The sequence below is a fragment of the Citrus sinensis genome, chromosome 6 (genome assembly GCF_022201045.2).
Source record: "Citrus sinensis cultivar Valencia sweet orange chromosome 6, DVS_A1.0, whole genome shotgun sequence".
NCBI lineage: Eukaryota > Viridiplantae > Streptophyta > Magnoliopsida > Sapindales > Rutaceae > Citrus > Citrus sinensis.
The window spans coordinates 25,568,291-25,594,772 of NC_068561.1; the positions used below are offsets into that span (position 1 = coordinate 25,568,291).

The 26,482-nt window shown below is 35.2% G+C and overlaps 5 protein-coding genes and 1 pseudogene across 8 annotated transcripts; 3 read left to right on the plus strand and 3 right to left on the minus strand.

The window, feature by feature from the left end:
* The first annotated feature begins 1,175 nt into the window (after positions 1–1,175).
* Positions 1,176–4,099, plus strand: LOC102615735 (cyclic dof factor 2). The gene is made up of 2 exons (XM_006482546.4): positions 1,176–1,530; positions 2,440–4,099. Exons 1-2 carry the CDS (start codon positions 1,345–1,347, stop codon positions 3,739–3,741), a joined length of 1,488 nt encoding a protein of 495 aa, XP_006482609.1. The 5' UTR covers positions 1,176–1,344; the 3' UTR covers positions 3,742–4,099.
* Positions 4,100–5,931: 1,832 nt separating this feature from the next.
* Positions 5,932–7,318, minus strand: LOC102616030 (uncharacterized; annotated as a pseudogene).
* Positions 7,319–14,444: 7,126 nt separating this feature from the next.
* On the plus strand, positions 14,445–15,277 carry LOC102616804 (probable calcium-binding protein CML46). Its single transcript, XM_006482547.4, has one exon. It carries the CDS (start codon positions 14,527–14,529, stop codon positions 15,157–15,159), a length of 633 nt encoding a protein of 210 aa, XP_006482610.2. The 5' UTR covers positions 14,445–14,526; the 3' UTR covers positions 15,160–15,277.
* Positions 15,278–15,447: 170 nt separating this feature from the next.
* Positions 15,448–18,083, minus strand: LOC102617103 (pentatricopeptide repeat-containing protein At5g39680). The gene has a single exon (XM_052443241.1). It carries the CDS (start codon positions 17,933–17,935, stop codon positions 15,806–15,808), a length of 2,130 nt encoding a protein of 709 aa, XP_052299201.1. The 5' UTR covers positions 17,936–18,083; the 3' UTR covers positions 15,448–15,805.
* A 222-nt stretch (positions 18,084–18,305) lies between these two features.
* LOC102617401 (uncharacterized) lies at positions 18,306–21,010 on the plus strand. Of its 4 annotated transcripts, none has more exons than XM_006482550.4 (5): positions 18,306–18,538; positions 18,824–19,014; positions 19,293–19,531; positions 19,979–20,127; positions 20,446–21,010. In XM_006482550.4, the coding sequence occupies exons 2-5, from the start codon at positions 18,833–18,835 to the stop codon at positions 20,677–20,679; spliced, it is 804 nt and encodes a 267-aa protein (XP_006482613.1). In that variant the 5' UTR covers positions 18,306–18,538; positions 18,824–18,832; the 3' UTR covers positions 20,680–21,010. The 4 variants fall into 4 exon arrangements, with proteins under 4 accessions (XP_006482613.1, XP_006482612.1, XP_024955992.1 ...); XM_006482549.4 differs by having other exon boundaries at positions 18,308–18,538; positions 18,817–19,014; XM_025100224.2 differs by having other exon boundaries at positions 18,308–18,538; positions 18,984–19,014.
* A 936-nt stretch (positions 21,011–21,946) lies between these two features.
* On the minus strand, positions 21,947–24,234 carry LOC112498562 (transcription factor MYB35). Its single transcript, XM_025099633.2, has 3 exons — positions 23,670–24,234; positions 23,035–23,577; positions 21,947–22,644 (listed from the first exon to the last, which is right to left on the minus strand). The coding sequence occupies exons 1-3, from the start codon at positions 24,127–24,129 to the stop codon at positions 22,310–22,312; spliced, it is 1,338 nt and encodes a 445-aa protein (XP_024955401.1). The 5' UTR covers positions 24,130–24,234; the 3' UTR covers positions 21,947–22,309.
* Between the last annotated feature and the right edge of the window lie 2,248 nt (positions 24,235–26,482).

A 26,482-nucleotide genomic window follows, 5' to 3' on the forward strand; every position in this document is an offset into this window, starting at 1 on the left:
CCCAATAAAAAATATAATACCAAAAAATATATTTAAAAAATCTTTTGAATAGTTCCATGGAGATAAAACTCGGCGATTATTTGAAAAGTGTTTTTAAGAGTAAAATTGGCAACACAGCCGAGGAAAAGAAAAGTAAAAATGCTGACTAGGATCTAGAGAGAGAAAGAGAAAAGAAAAAGAAAGAGAGAAGAATCAAAAAGAGGCAAGGAGAGAAAGATATCTTTAAGGCCACAAGGCAAATTTGTGGCCGAGAATCCTCCTGGTTGCTGACGTGGCACCCCACCTGCTTAAACGGATCAATAACGTAGACTCCACGAGACGACGACATCTACAACAATTTGGTTACTGATATTTGATCCCCTAAGGTTTGTAATTTATGAAACAAGAGTATCTACTACTCATTTATATCAAATTAGTCCTTAATTCCAACTGAAATGACTAAAATACCATTAGTGCTATGTTATATTCTGTCCATTACATTAAACAAAATTTGACATGGATAGTTAAAAAGGACAAAAACTTAGATGATAAAAATGATTGTATTGAGTCTAATTTCACATGGTCAAGCCAAAATTTATTATTTATTATATATTATGAATATTTTTCTTGTTTTTTTGTTATATTTTTAAATTCTATAAATGAAGTTTCAACTATATAAATTTAGTTAATGATAAAGAAGGTTAATGATAATGATAACAAAGAAGTTTTGATTTTAATTTTTTACCTAATAGAGTTAATTGCAAATAGATCAGGTTTGAGTCACTGAAAAGGTCAATAAAAACACACAACAACTATTATAAATCATGATTAGAATAGACGCAAAGTAGATATTTACCTCACATATGAAGGAGGAGGAAGTTGAAAAAAAAATAAATTAAGAATAAACTTGATTTACTAAAGAGGGGAAGAAAAAAAGAAACTATTTCGACTGTAGAGGAACTTTTTTAGAGAGAAAAAAGAGTTGGGTTACATAATCAGCACAACGCAATAAGACATGCTTTCACATGACATACTACATTACTAGTATAAGGGTACTTCAGTCATTTTGATAGGGACTAAGTGCTTATTTGATACAAATGAGGAAACTATGTACTTAACTAAAAAAATATGAAAAATTAGGTGTGCTGATATTATATTACTACTTGCAGCAATGACAACAAGAAGTCATAAAAAACACAACACTCGAAACAACACAAGACACTCAAAAACACACCACACCGTGTTAGATCTCTCTCTCCTTACAACAGCACAAAACTTTGTTCCTCCCTCTCTCTGAGCGCAAAGTTTTTTTTTTTTTTTGTTTTCAGTTTTATCTGCTTTGTACTTTGGTTTTTATCTTTTAAAATGGCGGAGCCAAAGGATCAGGGGATCAAGCTCTTTGGCAGAACCATACCTTTGCCTGAAGTAACTCCATCAGTCGGTGCCGCTCCTTCTGTTGATGATAGAATCGATCAGGATCCAACTTGTTCAACAAATTCTTCACGAGAAAGCGATAAGAGCAGAGACGGAGAAGAAAGAGACTCTGAGAAGGTATTGAATTGGATTCACAAATTTTGGATTTTGAAGCTGACCCACTACTTTAATGGTCAAAATATTTAATGGGTCGATCTTAGTTTGGCATCGTTTTGAGGTTCTGTTAAGTCGGTTGGTTTGATGATTGATAGAGTTTTGGTTACCCTTTTTTGGTTATTTTTTAAATCAAGGAGCTTGTTTGATGGTGTTAGCTAGATTTGTTTAAGTTTATGTGTTCGTTTATGAATTGGATTTCTATCTAGCATCTTAAGATTGGATTGCTGTTGGTCTTTATTGCATTGGAGCATCATTTGAACAAGTAACTTGCTGATTTACTGCTAAATCATCAGTTCTGGTTTTGAAGAAATGTTTAAATTTTCCATCAGATATTGAAAGTTTGGGGCTTAAATTCTGTTTTAGAATTCACTTTCCTGATTGTTGCTTGATTATTGATTTGTAACTGTGTTTTCTTGTTCTCTCGGTTTTGTTCAGTGGTAGGTTGGTAGCAGATGAGAATTTGATGCTGTAGCAAATTGCCATTTGAAATATTAGCTTAGTTGTTGAGCATAATATGGATCATTATATACTTGTAATTTCCGTATGTTCTCACAGGAAGTTGTGATCCACTTACTTCCACCTCATCCTCAGCTCCTATTGCATCTTGTTAGGTTCTTTTAGGCATCCAAAGTAGAATGACAAAATTGTTTACTAGTTGCGAAATTGTCTGTAATTAGTATGGCTCTGTGATTGGTGTTGAACATAGTTAGCTGGCAGTCCTTGTTCTGTTTTATAATGATCAGCTGTCTAAAGAGAGTTTCTTCTTGCCGAGCATGATGGTTTTATTACCATTGTTTTAATTATTTTTTCACTGGTTGTGAATTCGGTTTTGATGCTCATGTTTTGTGAAAAAAAAAATGATAAATTCAGGAGATGTCGGTAGACAAGCCTGTTGAGACCAAACAGGAAGATGAAGCCCCACCAGAAAATTCTGAAGAGTCCACAAATCCAGGTTCAACCTCGGGGATCAGTGAGAACCCTAAAGCATTGCCTGTTGAAAAGGAGTGCACTACAGTGAAGACTTCAAAGACAGAAGAAGAGCAGAGCGAACCTAGTACTTCACAAGAAAAGACCTTGAAGAAACCTGACAAGATTCTTCCATGCCCACGTTGTAATAGTATGGACACTAAGTTCTGCTACTACAACAATTACAATGTAAACCAACCACGACACTTCTGCAAGAACTGCCAGAGATACTGGACAGCTGGTGGGACAATGCGTAATGTACCTGTAGGTGCTGGTCGTCGAAAGAACAAGAACTCAGCTTCTCACTACCGTCACATAACTGTCTCGGAAGCCCTCCAAAACGTCCGAACTGATGTTCCGAATGGGGTCCACCATCCTGCGTTGAAAACTAATGGTACTGTACTTACTTTTGGCTCAGATGCACCCCTTTGTGAATCAATGGCATCAGTTCTGAATATTGCTGATAAAACAATGAGGAATTGCACGAGAAATGGGTTTCATAAACCTGAGGAGTTGAGAATTCGACTTACTTACAGAGGTGGAGAAAATGGGGATAATTATGCACATGGATCTCCGGTGCCAGTTTCAAATTCAAAGGATGAGGCAGGCAAAACTACTTCACAGGAGGCAGTTGTGCAGAATTGTCAAGGCTTCCCTCCTCATGTGGCTTGCTTTCCTGGGGCTCCGTGGCCATACCCATGGAATTCGGCTCAATGGAGCCCTCCAGTTACCCCACCTGCGATCCTTCCTCCAGGCTTCCCTATGCCATTCTACCCTCCAGCAGCTTACTGGGGTTGTACTGTACCGGGCGCTTGGAATATCCCTTGGATTCCTCAACCAACTTCTCCAAAAACCCCAAGCTCGGCTCCAAACTCTCCAACACTAGGAAAGCATTCAAGGGAGGAGAGCTTGGTAAAAGCAAGCAACTCTGAGGGACAGGAGCAACACAAAGAAAACAATGCCGAAAGATGTCTCTGGGTTCCAAAAACATTGAGGATCGATGACCCTGGAGATGCTGCAAAGAGCTCCATATGGACGACACTAGGGATTAAGAATGATAAGGCTGATTCCATTGGCAGAGGAGGACTCTTCAAGGCATTCCAACAGAAGAATGATGGAAGGGGTCACATTGCTGGAACATCTCCGGTCTTACAAGCCAATCCAGCAGCATTATCTAGATCACTCAATTTCCAAGAGAGCTCGTAATTAGATAGGTCATCAACTTGTATCTGGTTAAGGTGGTAGTGCAAGTGTCACTGATCCTTGCAAGTCTCTCCATTTTTGCTTCCTTCCAAGGTCATATACATTCACCATCCTCATTCGAAATGAACTCTTACAACAGTTTCATTGTCTTCTTAGGAGAAGAGAGCTTAGCTGAAGTGGCAACCGATTTTTCTTTTTCTTTTTTCCCTTTTTGTTGGAGGTTAGGTTGTTTGCGAGTTCATGTACATAGTTTATATATGCAAAATAGTGAGAGGTAGAAAAGTGTGAGTTTGTGTACCATAAATTTCCCATTTGTACTAAAATAAATATGGGAATCAAATTCAACTTCTTCTTATTCGTACTTTTAAAGTGTTCTCAAAGCATGTTATATATCAAGCTTATGACGCCAAGAAACTGTACCTTCTGTACTCGCTTCACGAATAAATATTGAGCCAAATGATGCAACTTTTGATCACAAGATGAGTTACACTAATAATTCAAGCGCTGTTTGATTGAATGTATGTCTCGAATTAGAGGATATAAATTTTAAATTAAATAGAAATTACACATAATATGTCTTAGTCACACCCCAATATGCAACATCATGTGGCGATGGAATTGAAGCTTGTGTGCTGTCCGTTTCTGAAAGGAAAAATCCGAGAATGCGGTTAAAGAAATTGAAAGAAGCCAAACATGTTGAATATCATGGCTTATAAAGGGTCTGCAAATAAATAAATATGGAGAGAGGAGTTGTGGTAGCTGCCGGTTGAAAAGACAGAAAAGCTTGCAAGTAGGCCCTCTCCTTTACTGATAAGACTTTGAATTCTTATCAACAAAAGGCCAAATCCAGAACAAGTAAAAGCACCAAGAGGTGGAAAGCTGACTACAAAAAGTTTTACCCTCTCTCTTCATCTTCTTTTGTTTCTTTCCTCTACCAACCAATGAAATGAGGAAGTACACGTACATTATGACTTCATCTTTAACATACATCACATGGTTCATGCGATAAGGATCACCAAATGTTTAAACCCTTTGATTTATCATATTTTTGTACTTCATAGGATCTTTGGAGCTACTCATTTACTGGGTGATAAATTACGTTTCTTTTTATATGTGTATGCACGCGAATTGTGAAAGACGGTTTCTCCGAACCGTTAGGAGGTAGGTTTTATCCATTTTAGGCTTAGCATCCGGACTGTCCCATCTCGATCTGTGTGGCTAGACTCTCAAATACTCAGTAAGATCCAGCCCCAGCGTAACTCATAGAAATGTGAAATCAAACTTTGAAATATTACTTGGGGCGACTAGCACCATACTTGAGCTGGAGGTCCCACTTGTGATCTTAATGTAACTGGGTGCCTCAAATAGTCCAAAATTGATGGGCACCCGGACAGTTTGACGGGGGTAAAAGACCAGGAGATATTTTGATGAATAATATATATTTATAGTATGGGCAAAGTTTGTGAGCCATGAGTTATTTTATGGGACCCAACGCATGTGATGCTATTGAGCCTCTTTGGCCTGCTCTCGGCTTTCTCTCTCTCTTTTTTTTTTTTTTCTTTTTGTTTTTGCCCTTTCCCTGGTGTATTTTTGCCTCTGCTTTTCACCATTTCACGATAAAATTTTGAGTCTTATGACCTAGATAATGGTCAATTTTCTTAGACGTGGGCAGTCTTGAATTGCAGCCACTTGTTTGATATCTGCCAATAAATTCATGATCATGACTTAACTTTCCAACTCCTCACATAGACAAACAACTTCTAACATCGATTGCACATTTTGGTTACCATACAGTAGCACCTCCCACCTTCAGATCTTCGTAGCTCAGATTCATGCGAGCCTCTTAGCCACTTGCTTATATATCATAGACTGCATCATGCGTCACCTAATTTGTGACCTGTATTATTGACACACAATAAAATAAGCCGTTGCGTTCGGAATGTAAACCAGACGAGTTCGAATGGCTAGTGGTATTTTTAAATTCGTATTCATTAATTTTTCAGATACCCTTGCTCGTTACTTATCCTTTTAGTATCACCAAACCAAACTTTGTTAAAAATAATCTCTTAGGTTCAACTAATAATGAATATAATACAAACAATAATAATAGAGGCACAAATGGATTTATACAAACTAATATGTGTGGCTGTATTATTACTATAGAACAAGTATAAACATAATAAATTTGTTGTTGGACTTAAAAGAGACCGAGTCTGCAAACTAATTAAGCAGATAGTAAAATATTTTACCAAACGCATACCCATTAAATTAAGGCAATCCCTAAGTTACGTTTAACGTAACTTACAGTCTGGCTAACCTGAACCGTTAGATATCTTTCATTTCAATCCAACGGATATTGTTAAATTTATCAAAAATAGTAACAAATGGCAAACCGGCTAAATTGGTTAATTCTAAACAAAAAAATGTTCAAAATGAAGGAGAATGATCGAGATAAATAAAATCGAACTTTGACTGAAAACGAAGCATATCAGTGTAAAGCTTTTGTTCCGATTTTGAATCGAGATTGACATATATCCATTGATGATTGATTGCTTTGTTGCCGTTGAATTACAGAACGGCCACGAAAGCCAAAGAAGAGGAGAAGAGTGGGAGGGGGATGCAATTGCAGGGGTACAAAGTAGAAGGATTGTCGATAGCAATTTGGGGAAACGTCTCAAATTTCTTCAACCATTTCCCCAGGTACCGAATCAAGCTCATACCATCCAAGTTACTTATTGGGGAGGAAAGCATCACCTCATCAATGTTTGAAGATGCTAACAAATAATGCATACAAAGTTCAGAAACTGAAAATCCATCATGTGCAACCATCAACAGTATTGAAGCCTCCTTCGCCAAACACAATTTCTTCCTAGACGGATTTTCATCGCTTGCCTTCTCAATAGCTAACAAGGCTTGGCTCTCCCATTCCATCCTCACACTACCCATGCTACCATAAGCATCTTTAAGTGGACAAAGAAAGTACTTCAAAATGCAAAGTAACTCAGACGATCCAAGATCTAGAGAATATTTAAACACAAAGACAAAGCCAATCTGACCTCTTTTCTGTTGCAAGTCTCATAACCAAATTCGATTACGAAGGATGATCAACTAGCCCATGAACTATCAAAGTCTCCACCAATTCCCAAATCCTCAAACTGATGCATGCTTCCAATGCCAAAGATGCCACATCTCGACCCATTAAAAAGCCAACCTTTTCAATCAAACCCCGAGTATATCCACTATCAAATCTATTAATCCTAGTAGAAATTCCAACTTTCACACTAATTTTCTCGAGATATGAGTTCAAAATCCCAATAAATGGAGGATTGTGTTGGACGAGAAGAAACTCCTGTTGCTTAAAGTTCATGGTGTGTTTCTAATGGTTAAAACGGCGTCGTTACTTTTGTCACAACTGGTTATAGAAGCTTTTAGTAACCGGCTGGTAACCGCTTAAAACGGTTTTATTTTATTGTTGTCATGTACACCTGGCATTTGCTTATTGGTTAAGTAGTCATATCACAGGCTGTAACTTACGATAAATGTAACTTAGAGAGGTCCATTAATTAAATGAAAGATAAATTCCTACCCATACTGTACCCTGCACCTACTCAAACAATAAAAATTAAATTCATTTATTACGGATATTGGTTCAGATCGAATATGTACAAATAATATTGACATCCCTGGTTGTGGTCTCTCATACAAACTTGATTGAAAAGTATAGTTAGATTATTTATATGAATACTAAAAAAAAAAAAAAAGAGGCCCCGATTTCAAGATCATGAGACTTTGATTCTGATACATAAACAATTTTATCCAACATTAGCGGTTAGGTATAAATGAAAAATTAGATTTCATGCACGCACCGTTAGGATAATTACTGATTTTCCCATTTCAATAGAAATTTCATTAGAGTTTGATTGGCTTAACTGGATTTGATTTCTTTACAATTACAAATGTACAGCTTTCATTGGGATGTGTGACTGTAAAGTCAACTCCATTCGTGGTTCTATTTTAATTTTGTGATTTACTTTTACAAGTCATTCAGCTTTAGGTTATTCAAAATAGAGACAAAAAAAAAACATGTTAATCTTAATAACCCATTTCATTCTTGAAAAAATGTTTTCCCATTCCGTGCCCATTGTGGCATGCCGCCTAAAATAAAAGCATATCCATATGTTACCCATTTGTAACAAAGATTAGTGCGCATAAAAAGTAGAAAGCTTTTGATTACTTTGCCTAAAAAGCAAGAATTCCAACCCCCCCAACTTGACACCTCCGTGGGAGAAGACCTAACTTGAAATATATACTTTTAGCACTTAATTTGATACCCAAAAGTTGATCAACTTGACCTTAATTAATTTATTAGATTATGATTAAAATACTCGTTCATTATAAGATTTTTTATTTAAAACAAAGTTAAAAATATTGTAATTCAATGTGCCAAATATTGCTAAAAGTTTGAGATCAATAATTCGTAATTTCGTCCACTAAATTATGAAAATTTGAGGATTCCTATTTAACATGTGTTGTACTAGGTTATATGTTATTCATATTAATCTGTTCAGTGTTGTAATAAATTTAATCTAGGTGGACACTGAATACATAAATAATAGACGAAGCAAAAGGGATTTAATTTTTTTATTTATTTTAGTTTCACGTGAATACATAAACACGCGTGCTTAGGGATAGGGATGCAATTATTCATAAACCCTTGAACACATGCCGTTAATCCACAACTAATTAAACTAATGTTAATTAGCTATTATTTCCCCTTAATCAGTTAATCCTTTTGTTTAAGAGCAAACGGGTTAAAATTACATATAAGTACGAAGGAGTTCTTTGATTAAAGCATTACGAGACTTATTACATTATTATGTCATCCAAATAACAATTCACTGGATGATTGTATCATATAATAGAGATGGTTTATATTTTTGCTGGAGGGATTGATCTTACAAAACAAAGTATGTATATGTTTTCTTTTTCAAAGTTGAACAACATACATAGATCTACACAGTTCATGTTTATGCATACAATTTTGTAGCATTTGACACTTTAGAGTCTGACCTAATATATAAAAAGAAGTGGTAACTAAAAAAAAGTAGCTAATTATCTTTGAAAATAGAAATGGAGCATTACCATTTTACAACCTAATGTTTTCTGATATATCACTTTACCACCTAACTTTTATCATTTTAACACCAAATTGTTAAAGTTAACATAATTTTTAATTATAGTAAAATCTAATTTAGCCCTACAATATGTAAGTGTACCTTAATCTTCTAAGTTTGAAAAATACAAAATTAATTATATACCAAGAAATAATGCTTTTATCAAATGATTATTTTATATATCTAAAAATAATTAATTGATAAAATTGTAAATTTTATACATTGTGAAATTTCTAAAATACTAAATATACTAAAATTCTTAAAATATCCTTTTGAGATCAGTAATTTATTAATGGAATTAACGATTTAGTAGTAAAATGATAAATTGATATATCGAAAAACACTGGGTAGTAAAATTATAATATTCCTAAAGAAATTTATATTTTTTTTACTTTTCTTGAATAATCATTTTATGTAAAGAAGTCTAGCATATATAACTTTTTATCTGTTGGGAGAAAAAAAAATAGTTGACGTTTGATAAAAAAAAAAAAAAAAAAAAAATCCCTCTTGGAACCAAGTCATCCTTATTGGATCGCAAGAAACAAGATAATTAGTCAACTGAAAAATTATGTACATTTGTATCCAAGTTTCTAAATACTGAAAAAACGTAATTTCATAAACAAAGTTGTTCAAGATATTAATTTTTTTTTTGAAAGATTCAAGATATTAATTTATGAAACGTAATATAATAAACAACCTATCAGAATTTGAGAGTAATTTTAATAAAAGCAAGATAGATTATATAATTAATTCTTCAATTAGCTGTAACAAAAATATTAAAACAAGCCACTGAAACACACGCTTTGCTGCTGCTTTGCAAGCCTGTTCTGTACCTTCTTCCATAAACCTGTTGACAAAAGCTAAAAAAAAAAAAAATAATAATAATAAAATAATCTTAAAATGTGATTATAAGATCCTCTCCCACAAACTCAGTTCAAACAGTAGCAAAAATACTTGTTTTTCTGGCAATACCAGACGCAGTTTCGATGTTTCCAAGTCTTTGCATATACAAACATAGCAAAGTTTGAATTAGTTTTCTATCTTTAATTATTTGCAAAATTTAAGTGCCCCAAATAACATGCATTAAAGTCTCTTCATTGGATCCGAAACCTGAAACGCTTTCCAAGAAGCCAAAAGCCGGAAGCGGAAGCTGTTCTTTATTAATTGTTGCCACCACCTCGTCCGCTCATATAAATTAAAAACAAACCAAACCCTGAACCCATTTCCTGAAATTGTCAAAGAAATAATGGGCCGGTTTTGTTTTTACAAATTGCTTCTTGTTTCAGTGCTTCTGCTTCTCTCCCTTCCCCATGGTAGTACTGGTAACCGCCATAATTTTTTATTACGCTCAGGAATTTGTTTTCTTTTCATTTTTAATTCACTTTTTCTTCTTATTATTATTATTATTATTTTGGGCTCTTAATCAGCACTTTCTTTTAATTTGTCAACTTTCAGGATTCAGTAGACAACTGAAGGAATCTGTTGAGTTTGAAGATTCCACAGTTCATGTGCAGGTTGGTTTTTTAATATTTTGGGTTTTTCGTTTTTCGTTTATTATTTCATCCATCTGTTTTCCGTTTTTCCTTTGCAAATTTCTCATTACATAAAATTATTCCAGGAAGCTGGAGCAGAACCAAGGGAGATGATGGAACTGATGGATTATAAAGATCCCGGGCCAAACACGAACCCGAAATCTGGATTCATGCTTAGTCCTCCACCACAGGCTCATTAAGTGGAATGTTTTCTTGTTGCTTCTCTGTTTTCTGTTTTCATTAATTTACTTTTCATGTTTCTATGTGACTTAGTATAGTGGTTTGTGAAGAAGTTGAATCTGAATATTGTTGTAGTTGTTGTTGGTTTTTTTTTTTTTTTTTAAGGGTCGTTTTCTAAAGAGACTTTTGGTTCTCATGAGTTGTATTCAAGTGAATTGCTATACAAAAAATAAGCTCAATGTTGGTGTGTCTAAACAGATATTTTACTTCAATATTTCATATTTAAGAGCACAGTGATTGAATGAATTGAAACAGAGACCACTGCATTTAGATATTTAGTTCTCAAATACGCTCCAATAAAACAAATTTATATTATATGAAGAGAGGAGTGATGGTAGTATGCTTGCACAGTGATTGAATGAATTGAAACAAACCATTGCATTTAGGTCTCAAATATTGCTTTAAGAGTGGAAATTTATAGTATACGCAGCTAAATAGTAGCATTCTTCTTATGCGGCTTACATGTTTTGCAAAAGAATTATGCCATCCTTATTCCCTTTAAATACTTGATTGAAATACTTAATGATGCAACATCTTGTGTTCTTTAACTCCTAAAATTGCAGAAATTGAAATAAGCATCTTGTATTCTTTAACTCCTAAAATTACATCCTGCCTACAATTAGCCTATAAGAAATTGTTGAAGTCTTGAGTGAAATATAAAATACATGGATCTAATTGTAGGGATAGCAATAGGGTGGCGTGAGGGTGGGGAGGCCTACCCCATTCCCCACCCCGTTAGAAATTTTTGCCTTCATTCCCCACCTCATTCCCCAATAAATTTAGTGGGGTGGGGACGAGGAATCTCCATGTGGGAAATATTTTCCCCATCCCCACCCTATTCTCCATTTATCTATTTTATATTAGGTATAAATATATGATTTCAGTAAGTTAAAAATTAGAGACTTAAAATAAAATCATCACCATATTATAAAGTATTTAAATTCTTTTAAAAAAAATATCTAAAAGTTTGAAATAACATCTTAAAATGATATTAAAAGTAAAAAATATTTAAAGAGCGTAGAACTTTAAAAAAGAAAAGAAAATATAACAATGTTTCATAGTTGAAAAATATTATAGAGTTTTCTTTCATTCATATCCTGTTTATATTGCATAAAAATTAAAAAAATATTAATTGACATTATAATTCATAAAATAAAAATTATTAAATAAGAATTAAAAATATATTTATATATAATGGGGATTGGGGTGGGGGTGGGGTGGGAAGTGCAAAACCAAACCCCACCCCATTAAGAATTTAAGAATTATTTTTCTCCCACTCCCCATCTGATTCTTTAAAAATTATTTAAAATTTTTTCTATTTGAGGTGGAGCTCCATGGGGCTCCAAACCCGTAGAGAATGTTGCCATCTCTATCTAATTGGGTCCGTAAGAGTTGATATGTGAGTCCAATTGGGTCTTTATTATCTTTAGTGCTTTTAGTTTAAGCTGACACCCGTTTGAAGGTTGAGAGAGAGTGAGAGAGAGAGAGAGATCAAACTTGGAGTCATCAAGTGGTGCCAAAAGAATTTTCTTGATTTTTGCTGTAGCAAATTTATATGGGCTTGGTTTGGGCTTATTAGCCCATAAGCTATTCCAATTTATGTTTTTTTTCGACCATGTAGTTAAAATCTGCCAATAGACTTGTAGTCCATTAGCACCACCCATGCACTTACGGGTTCAAGTCTTAGTTATGAATTTAATTCTCCTCCTAATAAAAATCGAGTAGGGGTAAAATTATCTCTTCATAATTTGAAGTAAAATAAATATTTTCCGGTATTGTAGAGGATAGAATTGAAACTTATAGCAGAATTATCACGAAAAGTCCAATTAATTTCTTATTATAAGTATCAATAAAGTTTTAATGGTAATATATATATATATTTTTTTTGAAACTGATTAAGCATCAGGATACTGCATTACACAGATATATATACAACTGCTATGACAGCAGGTCATTACAGCTATGACAGCAGGTCATTACACTGATATTTACAATCAGATATATATACATGGGACTTATATTATTACATTTTTATTCTATGAAGTACATGCCCATCCCAAATACCCCTCACGGAGGAGGGATGTCTCTACTCCATTCGCATTTCGCAAGTGAGAAAGACGTTTATAGAAATCTCCACACAATTATGTTTAATTGGAGGAGGTTGAGTCCGTGGGACTCGAACCATTGCCCTCATAGTCATGCTTAACTTTGAGGACAATGGTCTACCACTGGGCTACAAGCCCAAGTGGCTAATGGTAATATATTAATGTATATATATATATATATATATATATAGTTAAAGTCCATAAACATGACGTGACCGCTCAATGCGCTAACAAATCCACTAACTTAATGATAATTGGTTCTGGGTTTCCTTGAAGCTTCTATATAGCAAAATACACGTTTCTATCACCTTCCACCACTACCCTAATGAGGAGTGAACCAAATCTATCTTTTATTCAAATGCTTCGTGTCCATAAAAATTGCTTTGGCCGGCCCCAGTGGGATTAGTTCGCGCAAGTCAAGATTATCTAACATGAATTTACTCGTACCCACCCACATTTTTATTTGCAATTTAATTTCTACTGCAAATAGTTAATCATTTTTGGGGTCCTTTTCAATAAATATGCAATTCAATTGCATCAACTTTATTTATAGCTATGATTTAGTGTCTATTTAGTGTGGTTTATTTATTGGTCAGAAGGGTATATTTAATTTCTTAAATTATTTTTAATTATTGTTTAGCTAGTTTTTGCGTAAAATTTTTGAAGATTAAATAAATTATTTTATCTTTATTAACAAAATCTCAAATTTTTAAAACTTGTCTATTAAACTAATTTTATAATTTTTAATAAAAAATTTTATTAACAACCAAACAACTAATTTTTTTAATAAAATTTATTTTTGTAAAACTCTATTTAAATAAGCTCATTTTACAAATTATACCAAACAGAACCTTAATCAATCAATTATCTATTCTAGGTAACTACAAGATGACTTGTTAATCACGTAAATACCAACAAAAAAAAATTACAATAATTTGATTATGCTTATGCTTAACATATTGGATCAACTTAATTTGATATAATTCATGCTTTAATTTGTTAAACCCCAATGCGGGAATCATCCAACAATGCAATTACAGTATTGACGTATACGCATGAATTGGAAAGACAAAAATCGTTAGACCATGGAGAACCTAATTCCCCTTCTCTGACGTCCAAAACTTGTCCAAAACCAAAACGTGCAAGAAGAGATTGAATTTTTTGTCACGAGACTCATCTCCCAAATTTTCAATGTCTAAAATTCCACAAAGACCATAACCAAAAAGTTTCCATGACATTTCCTTGCATGAAACCTACAAAAGAGTTGCCCCAGATTGACCAAACTGATGGCTGCTTAAAAGCCACAATATTAAAAACAAAACAAAGCAACCTTGTATTCTCAGTTTGTCACTTCCAGGAAACTCTCAAGCAACTGTGCCTTCGAAATTTTCTTGTAAGATTAGTCTACCCTGTGTGATGAAAGCACCAGATTCTTGGGAAGTCCCTGTCCCATATTTAAATAAATCAAAATAAGTGGCAGTCCAGCCAACGAGATTACGCCATGTACGCAACAATGGATACATGTCACAATTTCATTGCATAGAAGATTTTTCCACCAAATTGACCATTTCTTTCTTCATGCGCTTTCCATGCGGCCGCCGTTGAGCAGTTTCCCTGAAAGCTCACTGCTTTTGATGCCCTTTAAATATAACAATCCTCTGACTCTTTCCTCACATCAAATTCCATGTAATTCATTTTCTCATATCACCAAAAACATCTTATAGTTTCAACATTGCTATGGCTGCTAACAGTTTTTACTGCTTAATTACAATGCAAAAATCACCAGGAAACAAGAACCAACACCCCTTTAATCAATTCTTTGCATTCATTCAAGGCTTTTTGTTTCATAAGTTTCTAACAATGATCAGTTGCGTTAACACTTTTTTCTTAAGCCATCGTTCTTTTGTCCAATCCCAATTTGAGTCTTGCGAGTCAAGAAATTGGGATGAGAAGAGCCAAGATTTTAAGTTGTGCAGCAAACAAGCTTCCTGCAATGAGAAGAAACATGACGATGAGAGTCTCTCTAGAGATCAAGTGGAGACGGTGATGACAAACTTGACACTTTTTTGCAGCCCCGAAGGCGAGGAGCTTCCGCAGAAGGTCGGTTCCAGAGAGCTTTCCAGGTTGTTTGAGGAGAAAGAACCAAGCTTGGAGGAGGTGAAGGATGCTTTTGATGTGTTTGATGAGAACAAAGATGGCTTTATTGATGCCCTGGAGTTGCAGAGAGTGCTCTGTATTTTGGGCATGAAAGAGGGATTCCAGCTGGAGAACTGCAAGAAAATGATCAAAACTTTTGATGAAAACGGAGATGGAAGGATAGATTTTAAGGAATTTGTAAAGTTTATGGAGAGTAGCTTTGTTGAATCCTAATTAATTTACGCAATATAAGTAACACAGCTTGGTGTTTACCTTATTCCTTTCAATTTCAATTTTTTACTTTTGTTTTTCCTCCGCAGTTCTAATATGAATATCTACGCAACTTACATTAGATGTTCCATTTTATTCTCTTCTGATTGCTTCAAATATAAAAATCAGATAAAAAGGAAGAAATTAACAGAGTTCTGATAAATATTGTCACCGTTCATTAATATTTTGCAGAATAATTTTATAGAGATTAATTATTCTAGCTGCTGCTGAAGTGGAGTTCCGGCAAAAGAATTTCTCAAACTCTGGTTCTGGAGTCTCTAAGATTGAATTGCACTTCCTTTTTTAAAAACCAAACCGTATCATCAATTTACAATTGAACCTTGAGCTGTGGCTGTAGCAGTGTGGTTAGGTGACTCAGGTTTATATGGCATGAATGCTTGATGCTGGAAGTCAAACAACTAGAAGAAAAGTTCCCGGAGTATCTCAATATCAGAAAAAAGAGCATTATATAATATCCTGTTGGCACAGATTTCCAGCAAGCTTGGTGGCGTTGGACGGCCATAGAGGCTGATTTTTTGCCAGCATGCTCATCTTCGTAGCATCCAAGCATTCAATCTTTCACCATATGACTCAAATACCCATCAAATCTTCACCAGTAATCTGTGCAAGAGCAGCACCCATCTTGAAAACGATGGAAACGGTTGGTATCTCGAACAATTATATCCCTTTTTGTAAGCTTCGAAATAAGTTTCACAGCAGAGTGGCAGTCATCGCACATCCTAAGATTTTTAATTACAAGGATGGGTGCTGTTGGAGGTGTTTCCATAAGGGCATACGCAATAGCCAACTTCTCACTGTGATAGTTAAGATAGTCTTCTTTCTGCTCATCCTCCACATCATGGAGTACAGCAGCAACATCTGGTACATACCCCAGTGGCTTAATCTTAGCTGACAGTTCCCTTACTTTCTCATATATCTGACTAGATTCTGGGTGATTACTATCCCCAGAGATGAAAACATGGGTCGTATTCCTTATCTCAGTCCAGCTCGATCCAGGTTCTTTCTTGACTTTCCTAACCTTCATCAACTTCCGAATCTTTGAGACTCCATCCCACCTTTTTTCCTTAGCATACATATTAGATAGCAGTATATATGTTCCCACATCATTAGGGTCCATATGTAAGACATATTCAGCTATCCGCCTTCCAAAACCATAGTTCTGATGGACACGAGAAGCATTGAGCAAGGTATGCCATGCAACAACATCCCATTTGACTGGTGTAGACCTCATAAACTTCTCAGCCTCATCAAGTAGACCAGCCTTGCTCAAAAGTCCAACAATACATGTATAGTGCTCCAGACCAGGTACGATACCAATTTGTTTCATAAGGTGGTTCAAATAGTAGAAACCCTCTTGCACTAGACCCAAGTGGCCACAAGCAGAGAGAACCCCAACAAAAGTTACATGGTTAGGACGTTCTTCTGCGGCCAGCATGTTCTGAAACAGTGTCAGAGCTTCCCTACCAAGTCCATGATGTGAATAGCCACATATCATAGCATTCCAAGTTATAATATCTCGATATCTCATATCAGAGAAAACTTTATTAGCCGCTTCAATGTTGCCACCCTTTGCATACATATTGATCAAAGCATTTCCAACAATAAGATGCTCCTTAAAACCAGACTTTTCTATATGTGCATGTAACAGATCGCCATGTCTTAGTGCAGACAATCCTGCAGCAGAGTTCAGCATAACAGCAAAAGTAAACTCATTTGGTCGAATGGCTTCATATTCCATTCCACAAAATAAATTCAATGCTTCCTCAAAATACTCATTCTGGAAGCAAGCGGCAACCATTGCTGTCCACAACACCACATTTCGAGTTTCCAAACCTTCAAAAACCTTCTTAGCATTTGAAAACTTCCCACATTTTCCGTACATGCTAATCATCGCACTGTTAATAAAGACATCAGGCTCAATATCACTCTTCAACATCTGGCTATGAACTTGCAAACCGAGTTTCAAATCTTTAAGAGAAGCAGAAAGGCCAAAAGCATTAACATAAGTAACACTATCCCACCTCACACTCCCACTCACCATCTTCCCCAAAACCTCAACCCCTCCCCTGAAACACTCATTTTCTATATGTCCATTTAGAACTGAATTATACTCAAAAACGTCATATCCCGGCAACAAATCCAACAGCCGCTTTGCCATTTCCACATCTAAACACTTGGTGTACAATTCCACAAGCGCGTTCCTCACATACTTACAAAACACCAATCCAGACTTGAAGACATAACCATGGCATTGCCTCCCCTCTGCACCTCTTCCACTTCTTGAACAAGATGAAAGAACAATCGAAAATATGTACTCATTTGGTTCCAAATTGTCCCCAGAAACCATGTTCTTAAACAGTTTAAGAGTTTCCAATAAGAACCCATTATGCAAATACCATGTCATCAATGAACTATAAGAAACTACATTTCTTTGGCGCATATTATCAAACAATTGGCGCGCAATTGAAATTTGGTTACATTTTGCATATAAGTTGACTAAAGAGTTCGTTAGAACAACGTTCTCGTTCCTGGAGGATTCAGTGGTTATGATCAAATGGGCGTGGATTACTTTGCCCAGTTTTAAATCCTTTGAATCGGCAGAGTGTTTTAAGAGCTTAAGAGTGTCTTCAACAGAGGGAGGTGCGCGGTTTTGTTTAAAAAGAAATGGCGCGCACCTGGTAGCCGCCTGTGGGCTTGTTGGCGGTTTTCGGGCCGGCATTTGGTTTGCGTTACACCCCGCAAAGGCAAAGCAAAAGCACGTGTTTATTTCCTTTTGATTTTGAACCCATTCAATTGCAAGGTAGGTGCATGTATCAAAACACACAGGCTTTTGATTTTCAAATACTTATATTGAGAGCAAATTCCTTCTTTTTAAATATAACATAGATCAACTCAGTAAGTGTTACAAGTAATATAAAAGTATAAACAATAAAAATTATAATATTTTAGCCGTAATATAATAGAAATGAATAGTTTTCTAATTATAAAATATTAGTAATATTATAATTATAATTATTTTTAAAATAAATACAACACATAAATTGTATATATAATTATAAAACAGTCTTATATTGATACGTATCTCATTTTCCACATCCAATTTCAACTTTTTTTTTTTTAAAAGACATCGAATTTCAACTTCTGACATACTAAAAAATAAAAATAAAAACGGCTGTGCAGGTCAAACCGCCAGAAGGTGCAATAAAACGGCGTCGCCGATTTGCTATATTCGAAACGACGCCGTTCCCTGTATCTTTCTAAGTTCTCCCTTTTGTCACCATATCTCCATTGAATCCGAAACACGGAGAGAACTCACTTTCAGGTAAGCCACATAATGATCCTTATTATCTAAGTTTACAATGAACATTAGAAAAAAGGAAAAAATTTTCCGTTTTAATTCCCAAAGTTAAATTTGGAATCTTGAGATACTTGTGAAGCCCACCACATGTTTGATTTAAGTGCTCAATAACTTTCATACGTTGTATGATAAATGTTACAATCTTTTGTTATCAATAATATCAACTTTTATTGCTTTTAAATACTGGGTTATATTAAAAAATGACAAAAAATTTCCCCCCTTCTTTTCTCCCTTTGGGTTAGAATTTAGTGGCGTTGAATGATGATACAGCAACAAGGAAAAAAAGTGGGACTTCCACTCATGAATCTTGTGAGATTAAACAGAACACCCATTTTGAAACAACTGCATTTGGAGGAAAAATTGCTTCGTAAATCGTCTACTAATTGGTGCATCATTAATGATGGAACAGATACTCCTGCCATTGTGATGGGCATTTCTGGGTAAGTATGTTAAGGTGAGTTCGAAAATGTTTTTGATTATATTTCTTTTGAGTTAAATAGTGTTTGTAGAGAAAGAACTTCTGATTCTTTTTCACCAAAAATGGGTTTTAGAAGTATATATATCAATTGCTTACCCAAAATGCAATCAAAGTGCTCTCTTGATCCTATAAAGGTAGAATTTTGGTTTTCTTGAGAGAATGATATGGACGGTACTGCTACCATATTTATCATACGCTGGCTGAGAAGGATTTATTTTGAGTGGTGGGTATTTTATGCAGGAAACCTTCGGAACTTCTTGAAATTGGGTCAGTGTTACGAGATCAGGTTCCTGTCATGAAAAGGTTTACTGGAGGAGGCACGGTTGTTGTTGACAAGGGAACTGTTTTTGTCACTTTGATATGCAACAAGGATGATGTTCCTGGCGTGCAGCCATTTCCCCGTTCCATCATGTCTTGGAGTGGTCTTTTGTATAATCAAGTGTTTAAAGGGATTGCTGATTTCCAACTTCGCGAGAATGGTATCTGTTCTGATCTCTGCTTGAAATCCATTAATCTCTTAGCTTTTATGCTACTTGTTGGGAGCTTATAGAAAAAAAATTTCTTACTGCACTAACTTAATCACATAGGGGTTCCAATGGTTTCATGTTATGCTGCTCAGAAGATTATTGCAAGTTTTAAGTTGATTAAGACTGACAATGTTTCAGCATTCTTTCTGATCATCTAAAGCTGCAAGAAGCACATACAGTAATATTCTGCAAAACATTTACTCCGACGTGGATTGTTGTGTTGTTATATTTAGATTCCATGGAGTTGTACCTTTTCATTTAGTACTGTTAATTCCCACTCAATTACACCAGTCTAACTGTTAATGTGTGATTTCCTTTCTTGATTTGGAGGTTATTTACGACTTAATAATTAAAGAGACTCCTGCTTCCAACTACATAACTCGTTTGAATCTGCTTTAGATTATGTGTTTGGCAATCGCAAGTTTGGTGGAAATGCTCAATCTATTACCAAAAACCGTTGGATACACCACACCTCTTTCTTATGGGATTATGCGGAGGGCAACATGGCCTACCTGAAGCAACCTGCCCGGGCTCCTGAGTATAGAATGGTAAGATTTTTTATTTTTATAAATTTTGCACTATATTTCTCAGATTGAGTTTCATTTTGCGGCAATATTATGTAAACCATGAACACAGTGCTTTAGTTAATTAAATTTTGCCATCTGTTGTAGTGCCACAAAATTGATACTTAATGAAATAGGTTAGATTGCAGTTTCCTAGCGATTACTTTGATTCAACCATCTTTAGAAATGCTGCATCTCATTTATCCAATATGTAAATTTTGCTTTAACGCATGATGCACTGATTGACAAAATGCTATGCCTTGGGCATTTCTCAATGCAATATCTTTCATACCTGCAATCCAGGAAAGAGGCCACACAGAATTTATCTGTCGAATGAATGAATATTTGCCAAGAACAGATTTCATAGAGAAAACAACTGAGGCTATTGAAACTTATTTCTCAGTGAAGAATGTAAACTTGGAGGCTACTGAAGAACCTTGTGGAGCAGAATTTGTACCTTCCACCAGGCTTCTCTCGAAGCAAGAACTTGAGGAAGCTTTGGGAACTCAGCCTGAGATTATTGGTGTCAGTTTTTAGTTAAAGATCACACAGACATTCTTTTTTCTCTTTTATATGGGAATTAAATGGGTGTTTCCCGTTAAGTCTTTAACACGCGCTTATTTGAAGCCCAGATTCTTGAAAATTTCTTCTGACACTGCCTTTTTTCTCCGTTATTGGCTGCAAGCTTTATTTTCTGATACTGTAATTTGATTTGAAACTAAATTTATAATGTTTATTGAGAAAGGTGTAGACCATAAGAATAGTTTCTAAATGCTGCTCTGCATCAAGTTCAAGCATTCAATTATCATTGTTATGCACTTCTCGATCACTGAGTTATGAATAAAAAGTTTGTGCCATGCTTGTATTATTCCATTATTATATTTCATTTCTGTTAACAACCAATCACAAATTGTGGTCTGCAGGTGTATATTCTAAACCTCTTGTACCCTTTAAAAGATTTTTTTTTTCATTAACTGCAAGTGGTTATCATAAACTTTTGGATTTATAGATTGACTTGCACACTTGGTAAGCTGGTATTCCTCCCTTAATTGACTGCATGGCACCTATTGGTACCTATAGCTTGGTCCCTAGGTGTGACAAACTCTATTGGTACTTATTAGGGAAAATAATTGAACCTTCAGGAACAGTCACAGCCCTTAAAAGCAGTGCATTATGTGACAGGAGATCTCACACTCACACGTTTGTATTTGGCCCCAAAAACACAAACAAGCATCAAAAGCATGAGTCAACACCAACATGAATAGAAGATATTTGCATGCTTTCAAAGTTCAAACAAGAATTACTAACGTGTGTTTTGTGGTTAAAGACAAATGTGCCTAAAAAATCCAACTGTAATCTGTGCACGTGAGGACCAGAATTTATGTGGTGATGTTCAACCAAGTAAAGTGTTCACAACTGAAATATTTTCCTGAATTTTGCAGGCCCATGACACAAGTATGTTTGAAAAGTCCCTCTTGGCTTTTCTTTTGTGTTTTGTTTTTGCTTCTGTTATCCCACGTCTTCTTTGCCCTATTTTGCAACTAACAGCTGTTCAGCCCCGCCCCTCTTTCTTTCTCCTTCCCATCAATCCAAAGAGTCTTAGTATTTTTGTTTACTTTGTATTCTACGATGTCATTTATATGCTCATATAATATGTTTTGCTTACTTAGTATTCTACATGGAAATTTCTAAATTCTTAATTAAACCGTCAATTTTTTTTTTTTGTTTTTGACCCAAATTTATGATATATTATGACATACAAGCCTTTATCATATTAATTGTTAGAATAAAATGAAAGAGAAAATTTCTAATGTCTCACATTATTATTTATTGAATTATCATAAGAGGCCGTTTCATCCAAAGCTTTGTCTCATTCTTTTTCCCCGTCCTCAAATTGCTGATACTAGCAATCGGATTTAGAGATACAAAAATAAAGTTGATGAAGGTGGAAAAAGAAAGAGAGGAGGGGAGGGATAGTTCTCACTTGTTCAACTTTGGAAATGATGATTTATAATAATTGATAAAAGGCTACATGGACAGATGATTGTTTTCTCTGATGATGATGATAATTAGGGCTAGCTAGCAAGCTAATTCTGAGCTGCCTAAAGAGAAGGTCATTTCATCTTTACTTGTAATGGTGCCTCTGCCAAAGCTAAGAGTTGCATTCTCAGGCTCCTACTCCAAGAAAATCTATAAATGGTGGTGATATTGTAGCCTCTAAATGGCTAGTTCCTCTTTTGTTTTCTGCAGCTGATTGTGATGACGATGATGAAGCTGATGGTTCAATGATTGTGACTTGAGATGCTGCTGATGCCATGGTGTCTGAGAAACCAGCAGCAGCTGAAAGATGATAGTTGCTTGAATGTTGCATTGGCATTAAAAATTGTTGTTGATGATGATGATGTGTATAGGGACTTGAAACTGTGAAGCTTGCACCATCTTTCATGATCATACCCCATTGCTGCATGCTCTTCTGGCTAAAACTGTCGTCACTTTTGTAACCTGAAAACACAACAATCGCCACCACCGTTTCATCAAAAGAGGAGAAGTAAATAAATACTATATCCACCATCAACTTGAAGTTGAAGACACAAATTTCCTGAATTTGAATCTCGCTCACTTCAGAGTTGAGGAGATCAGTTTTGGGGAAAAAGAAAAAGAATCTGAAAGTGAATAAATGATTTAAAGCAAAGGAATAAGGGAACTTGAGATGACATTCACCATGTTGAACTTGAATTGGAAAGACATTAGATGTGTGAGAAAAACAAAATAATAATAATAATAATAATAATGTAATTAACAAAGTGAGAGAGGAGGAAACACAATAATCCAAAATGCACTTAGAATGCAAATTAACTAATGTAGGTATAGGGGGAGACCAAAAAGACAAACCAGAAAAGAAATCAAAAGGTGTCTGATTTTCACAAGATAATAATTTGTTGTTGCTGCTGCTGCTTGTTGACCCAAGAAACAAATCTTTACCAAAACTCACGCCTTGTTCACTAGCTGTGATCAAGTTAGTATAAGACCAATTACACCCACCAATGGGAGCTTGAAATGATGGTTTCCGTGGTGATGATGAGTCTAAGAAGCTGACACTGCTGCTGCTGATATCATGGACGTTGTTAATGTTAGGTTCTAAGTCATTGGCTGCGACGGCAGCTTCCAATTTTTTATCATCAACAACCTGATTCAGAAATTTTCTCCTCCTATAATAAGCACTTGATTGTTCCCTGTATTTTCTTGCCATGATCACATGCCAATGGTTTTTCACAGCATTATCAGTTCTTCCAGGGAACAGCCTAGCTATCATAGCCCATTTGTTGCCGTACACTCTATGTGCTGCCATTAGCCTCTCCTCTTCATCTTCACTAAAAGCCCTTTTGTTTATCCTTGGATCCAATTGATTGAACCATCTCAATCTGCAACTCTTGCCTTCAAGTTAATTTACCCCAAAAAAAAAGCTTTATTAGTGAAAAACAAAAGGTAAAACAAACGAAATTGATCATAATTAAATAAATATTTACCTGATCTTCCTTCTAACTTCTCTGCTATAAGGTTCCAGTTTTGAGGGCCATAAAGGGCCACAAGTTCCTTGAGCTTTGAGTCCTCAGCTGGTCTCCAATGGCCTCTTGAACAAACTTTTGACAGCCCACCATCCATTTTCTTCACATCTTCCATGTCTTCATAACCATCAACAGATTCATCAACCTTGTTATTATTGTCACTGTCACCTCCTGCTGCTAGGTCACTCTTCTGATGATCAGAACTGTCGCAGTAACAAATATTTTGTGAGGTGACAATGTGGCCACTATTATTTCTCGGAGAAGCGCAGAGAGAACCCATGTGTGCTACTGCTGCAAACATATCCATTGATGAATTAATGGTAGGTGCATTTGCATTGATAGTGTTTTTGTAGTGATTGGTCATGCTATTCATTTTTCTTTTGTGACAGGAGGTGCTGTTGTGGAACTGTTGCAAGGTCATGTTCTTAAGGCCTAAAATGGAAAAAGGAACTGCCACAAGATACAAAGAAAACTAATGAGAGAGAGAGTGAATGAGAGGAAAGAGAAAATATATATACATGTTTATTTTTTTTTAAATGAAGAGGGCACGAGACCCATAAAGTTTGTTTTAGTAGAGAATTAGATAGCTCTCACGGTTAGAAACAGACAATTAGACCTCAATCGTTTAAGAAATTAGCATTATGATCCTTTTCATTAGTAATTACGTTTATTTGGAAGGACATAAGACATTATTATATTATAACATTCATTAGCTAAGATTAATATACTATATGACGCCCTTTATCTTCACCCAAATTTGGGGAATTCACTAATGGAAATATGGAATGGTCTGATCGTCCAATTTGAAAGTCTAATTATTATTTTTTTTTTTTAAGGGAGAAAAAACGAGTCTCTGTCTTTGCCTTTGTTGTAAAAGAAGTCTAAACGACCACTTGCACATATCCTCTTGTTTAGGCAGTTTTTTCACTGTTCAGATTGAGTCCATTGGCTCTGTTTCGACTCTTTTCTGTAGGGTGATGAAAGTGAAAGCTGCACGCTATTTTGTGGTGCGTCAGCCACACAGTTTATTGATTCATTCATTTGAACAAAGATTGCCAAAATAAGCATTAACTACGTACTGGAGCTAAAAAGTGATCAAGGAGACAAGAAGATGGTGAAGATAAGGGGTCTTAACTTTTAGTATGGGCATTAGAGATAAGATGGGATCTTAACAATAAACCTTCTGTGTTTAACAAAATCGGATGATCTTGTTTAGTAATAAATGACTAGAATTTGAAAGGCTAATACCATATCCATTGTCAATTAGCTTCTCAAAACGGTGGAAAGAGGGCTCCAAAAAAAAAAAAAAATTCTGATGCTCTGATTCCTATAAAAGATCTATTACAGGTGCATAATATTTTAAAATTTATTCAAAATGCTGGCTGTTTTGTTAGAAGAACATAACTCAATACTAATGGTTTATCTTGAACGTCACTCGTCTAGCATTAATTGTAATGTATCACAAAAAAAATGTCCAAGAGATTTAGTAATACACACGTGACACATAGATGAAATATCAAACCCTAGTGAAATAATTAATATAGCAAGATACATATATAGAATGAAGTACTGAATTAAATAACATATTATCATCTTTCATCAATAAATTTAGATGTTCCATCATTTCGTATAGTTAATTTTTCTGAGGAGTGGATGTAACATATATTTTTTAAAATAAGAATTCAACGTAATTAAATTACTAAGAATTGAATATAAAACGTGTAGACGATTGCACCTACGAATAAGTTTACGTACCATTATTCAATATGGAATTGTAAAATATATTTGAGTTAGTACATTGCATGCAAACGCCTGAGGTGGGACTGGCGTATACAGTGTGTTTCTGCAGGGCTTATTGAAAACTGAGAAGGTTCTTTCTTAATTATTATCTTTCTCTTGTGTCCAAGATCACTTACACACGTGTGGATGGCGTCTAGTGTCACGCGTGAGGAGGTTGTACTTTAAATCTGTATGTGGACAGAACCGAACCTTAGCTAACCCTAACCCTAAGGGCTGCCTGTCACTCGATAACTTAACCATTTGGGGCTGTCTCTCTCTAACTTGACAAAAGAAGATGACTGTAGTTCCGCAGAACGCTCAAAGACCTTACAAATTTACAATTAAGAGGCCGAGAAACAAGGACATGCCACCTCACAAACATTAAATAACATCCAACTCTCTCTCTGCTTCTAGCTATCACTGTCAGTGATATAACTTCGAGACCGTACTTCTTTAGGCTTCTGCTTACTCTTTTAATTCTTTTTCTACAAAAAAAAATTGTTTATTGTTATTTAATTGACCACCTGAACAAATTTAGGCTCAGCGTTCTGCACCCAGAAGCCATAAGAAGGTAATAATATAATTAAAGAGGGAACTAGCAGTTTGATACGTGTATGGATCATCTCTTTGAGCCTTCTCTATCATTGAGCCTTCTCTGGGCAAAGTTGATGACATCAGCAATTAATCCCCAGATTTAAACTATATGCGAGACAATATTAATTCCTCATGGGCACGTGGCTAAGGAAGGGCAAGTTACAAATTTGGATCCTATTGATGCTTAAATAATTTGCAATGGAGGAAACTGCATGGTTCGAAACACAAATTACCAATATCTATTCGTTTAAGGGTCCAGATTGTTGTGGGAAAAAATATTTTTATCTCAAACAAGAACTTCTCAAATTTAACTTTTTAGGGATCGATATACTCATCGCACCATTGAATCTCATATTATAGGCAAAATATATAATAAATAATAAATAATACTAAAATTAAAA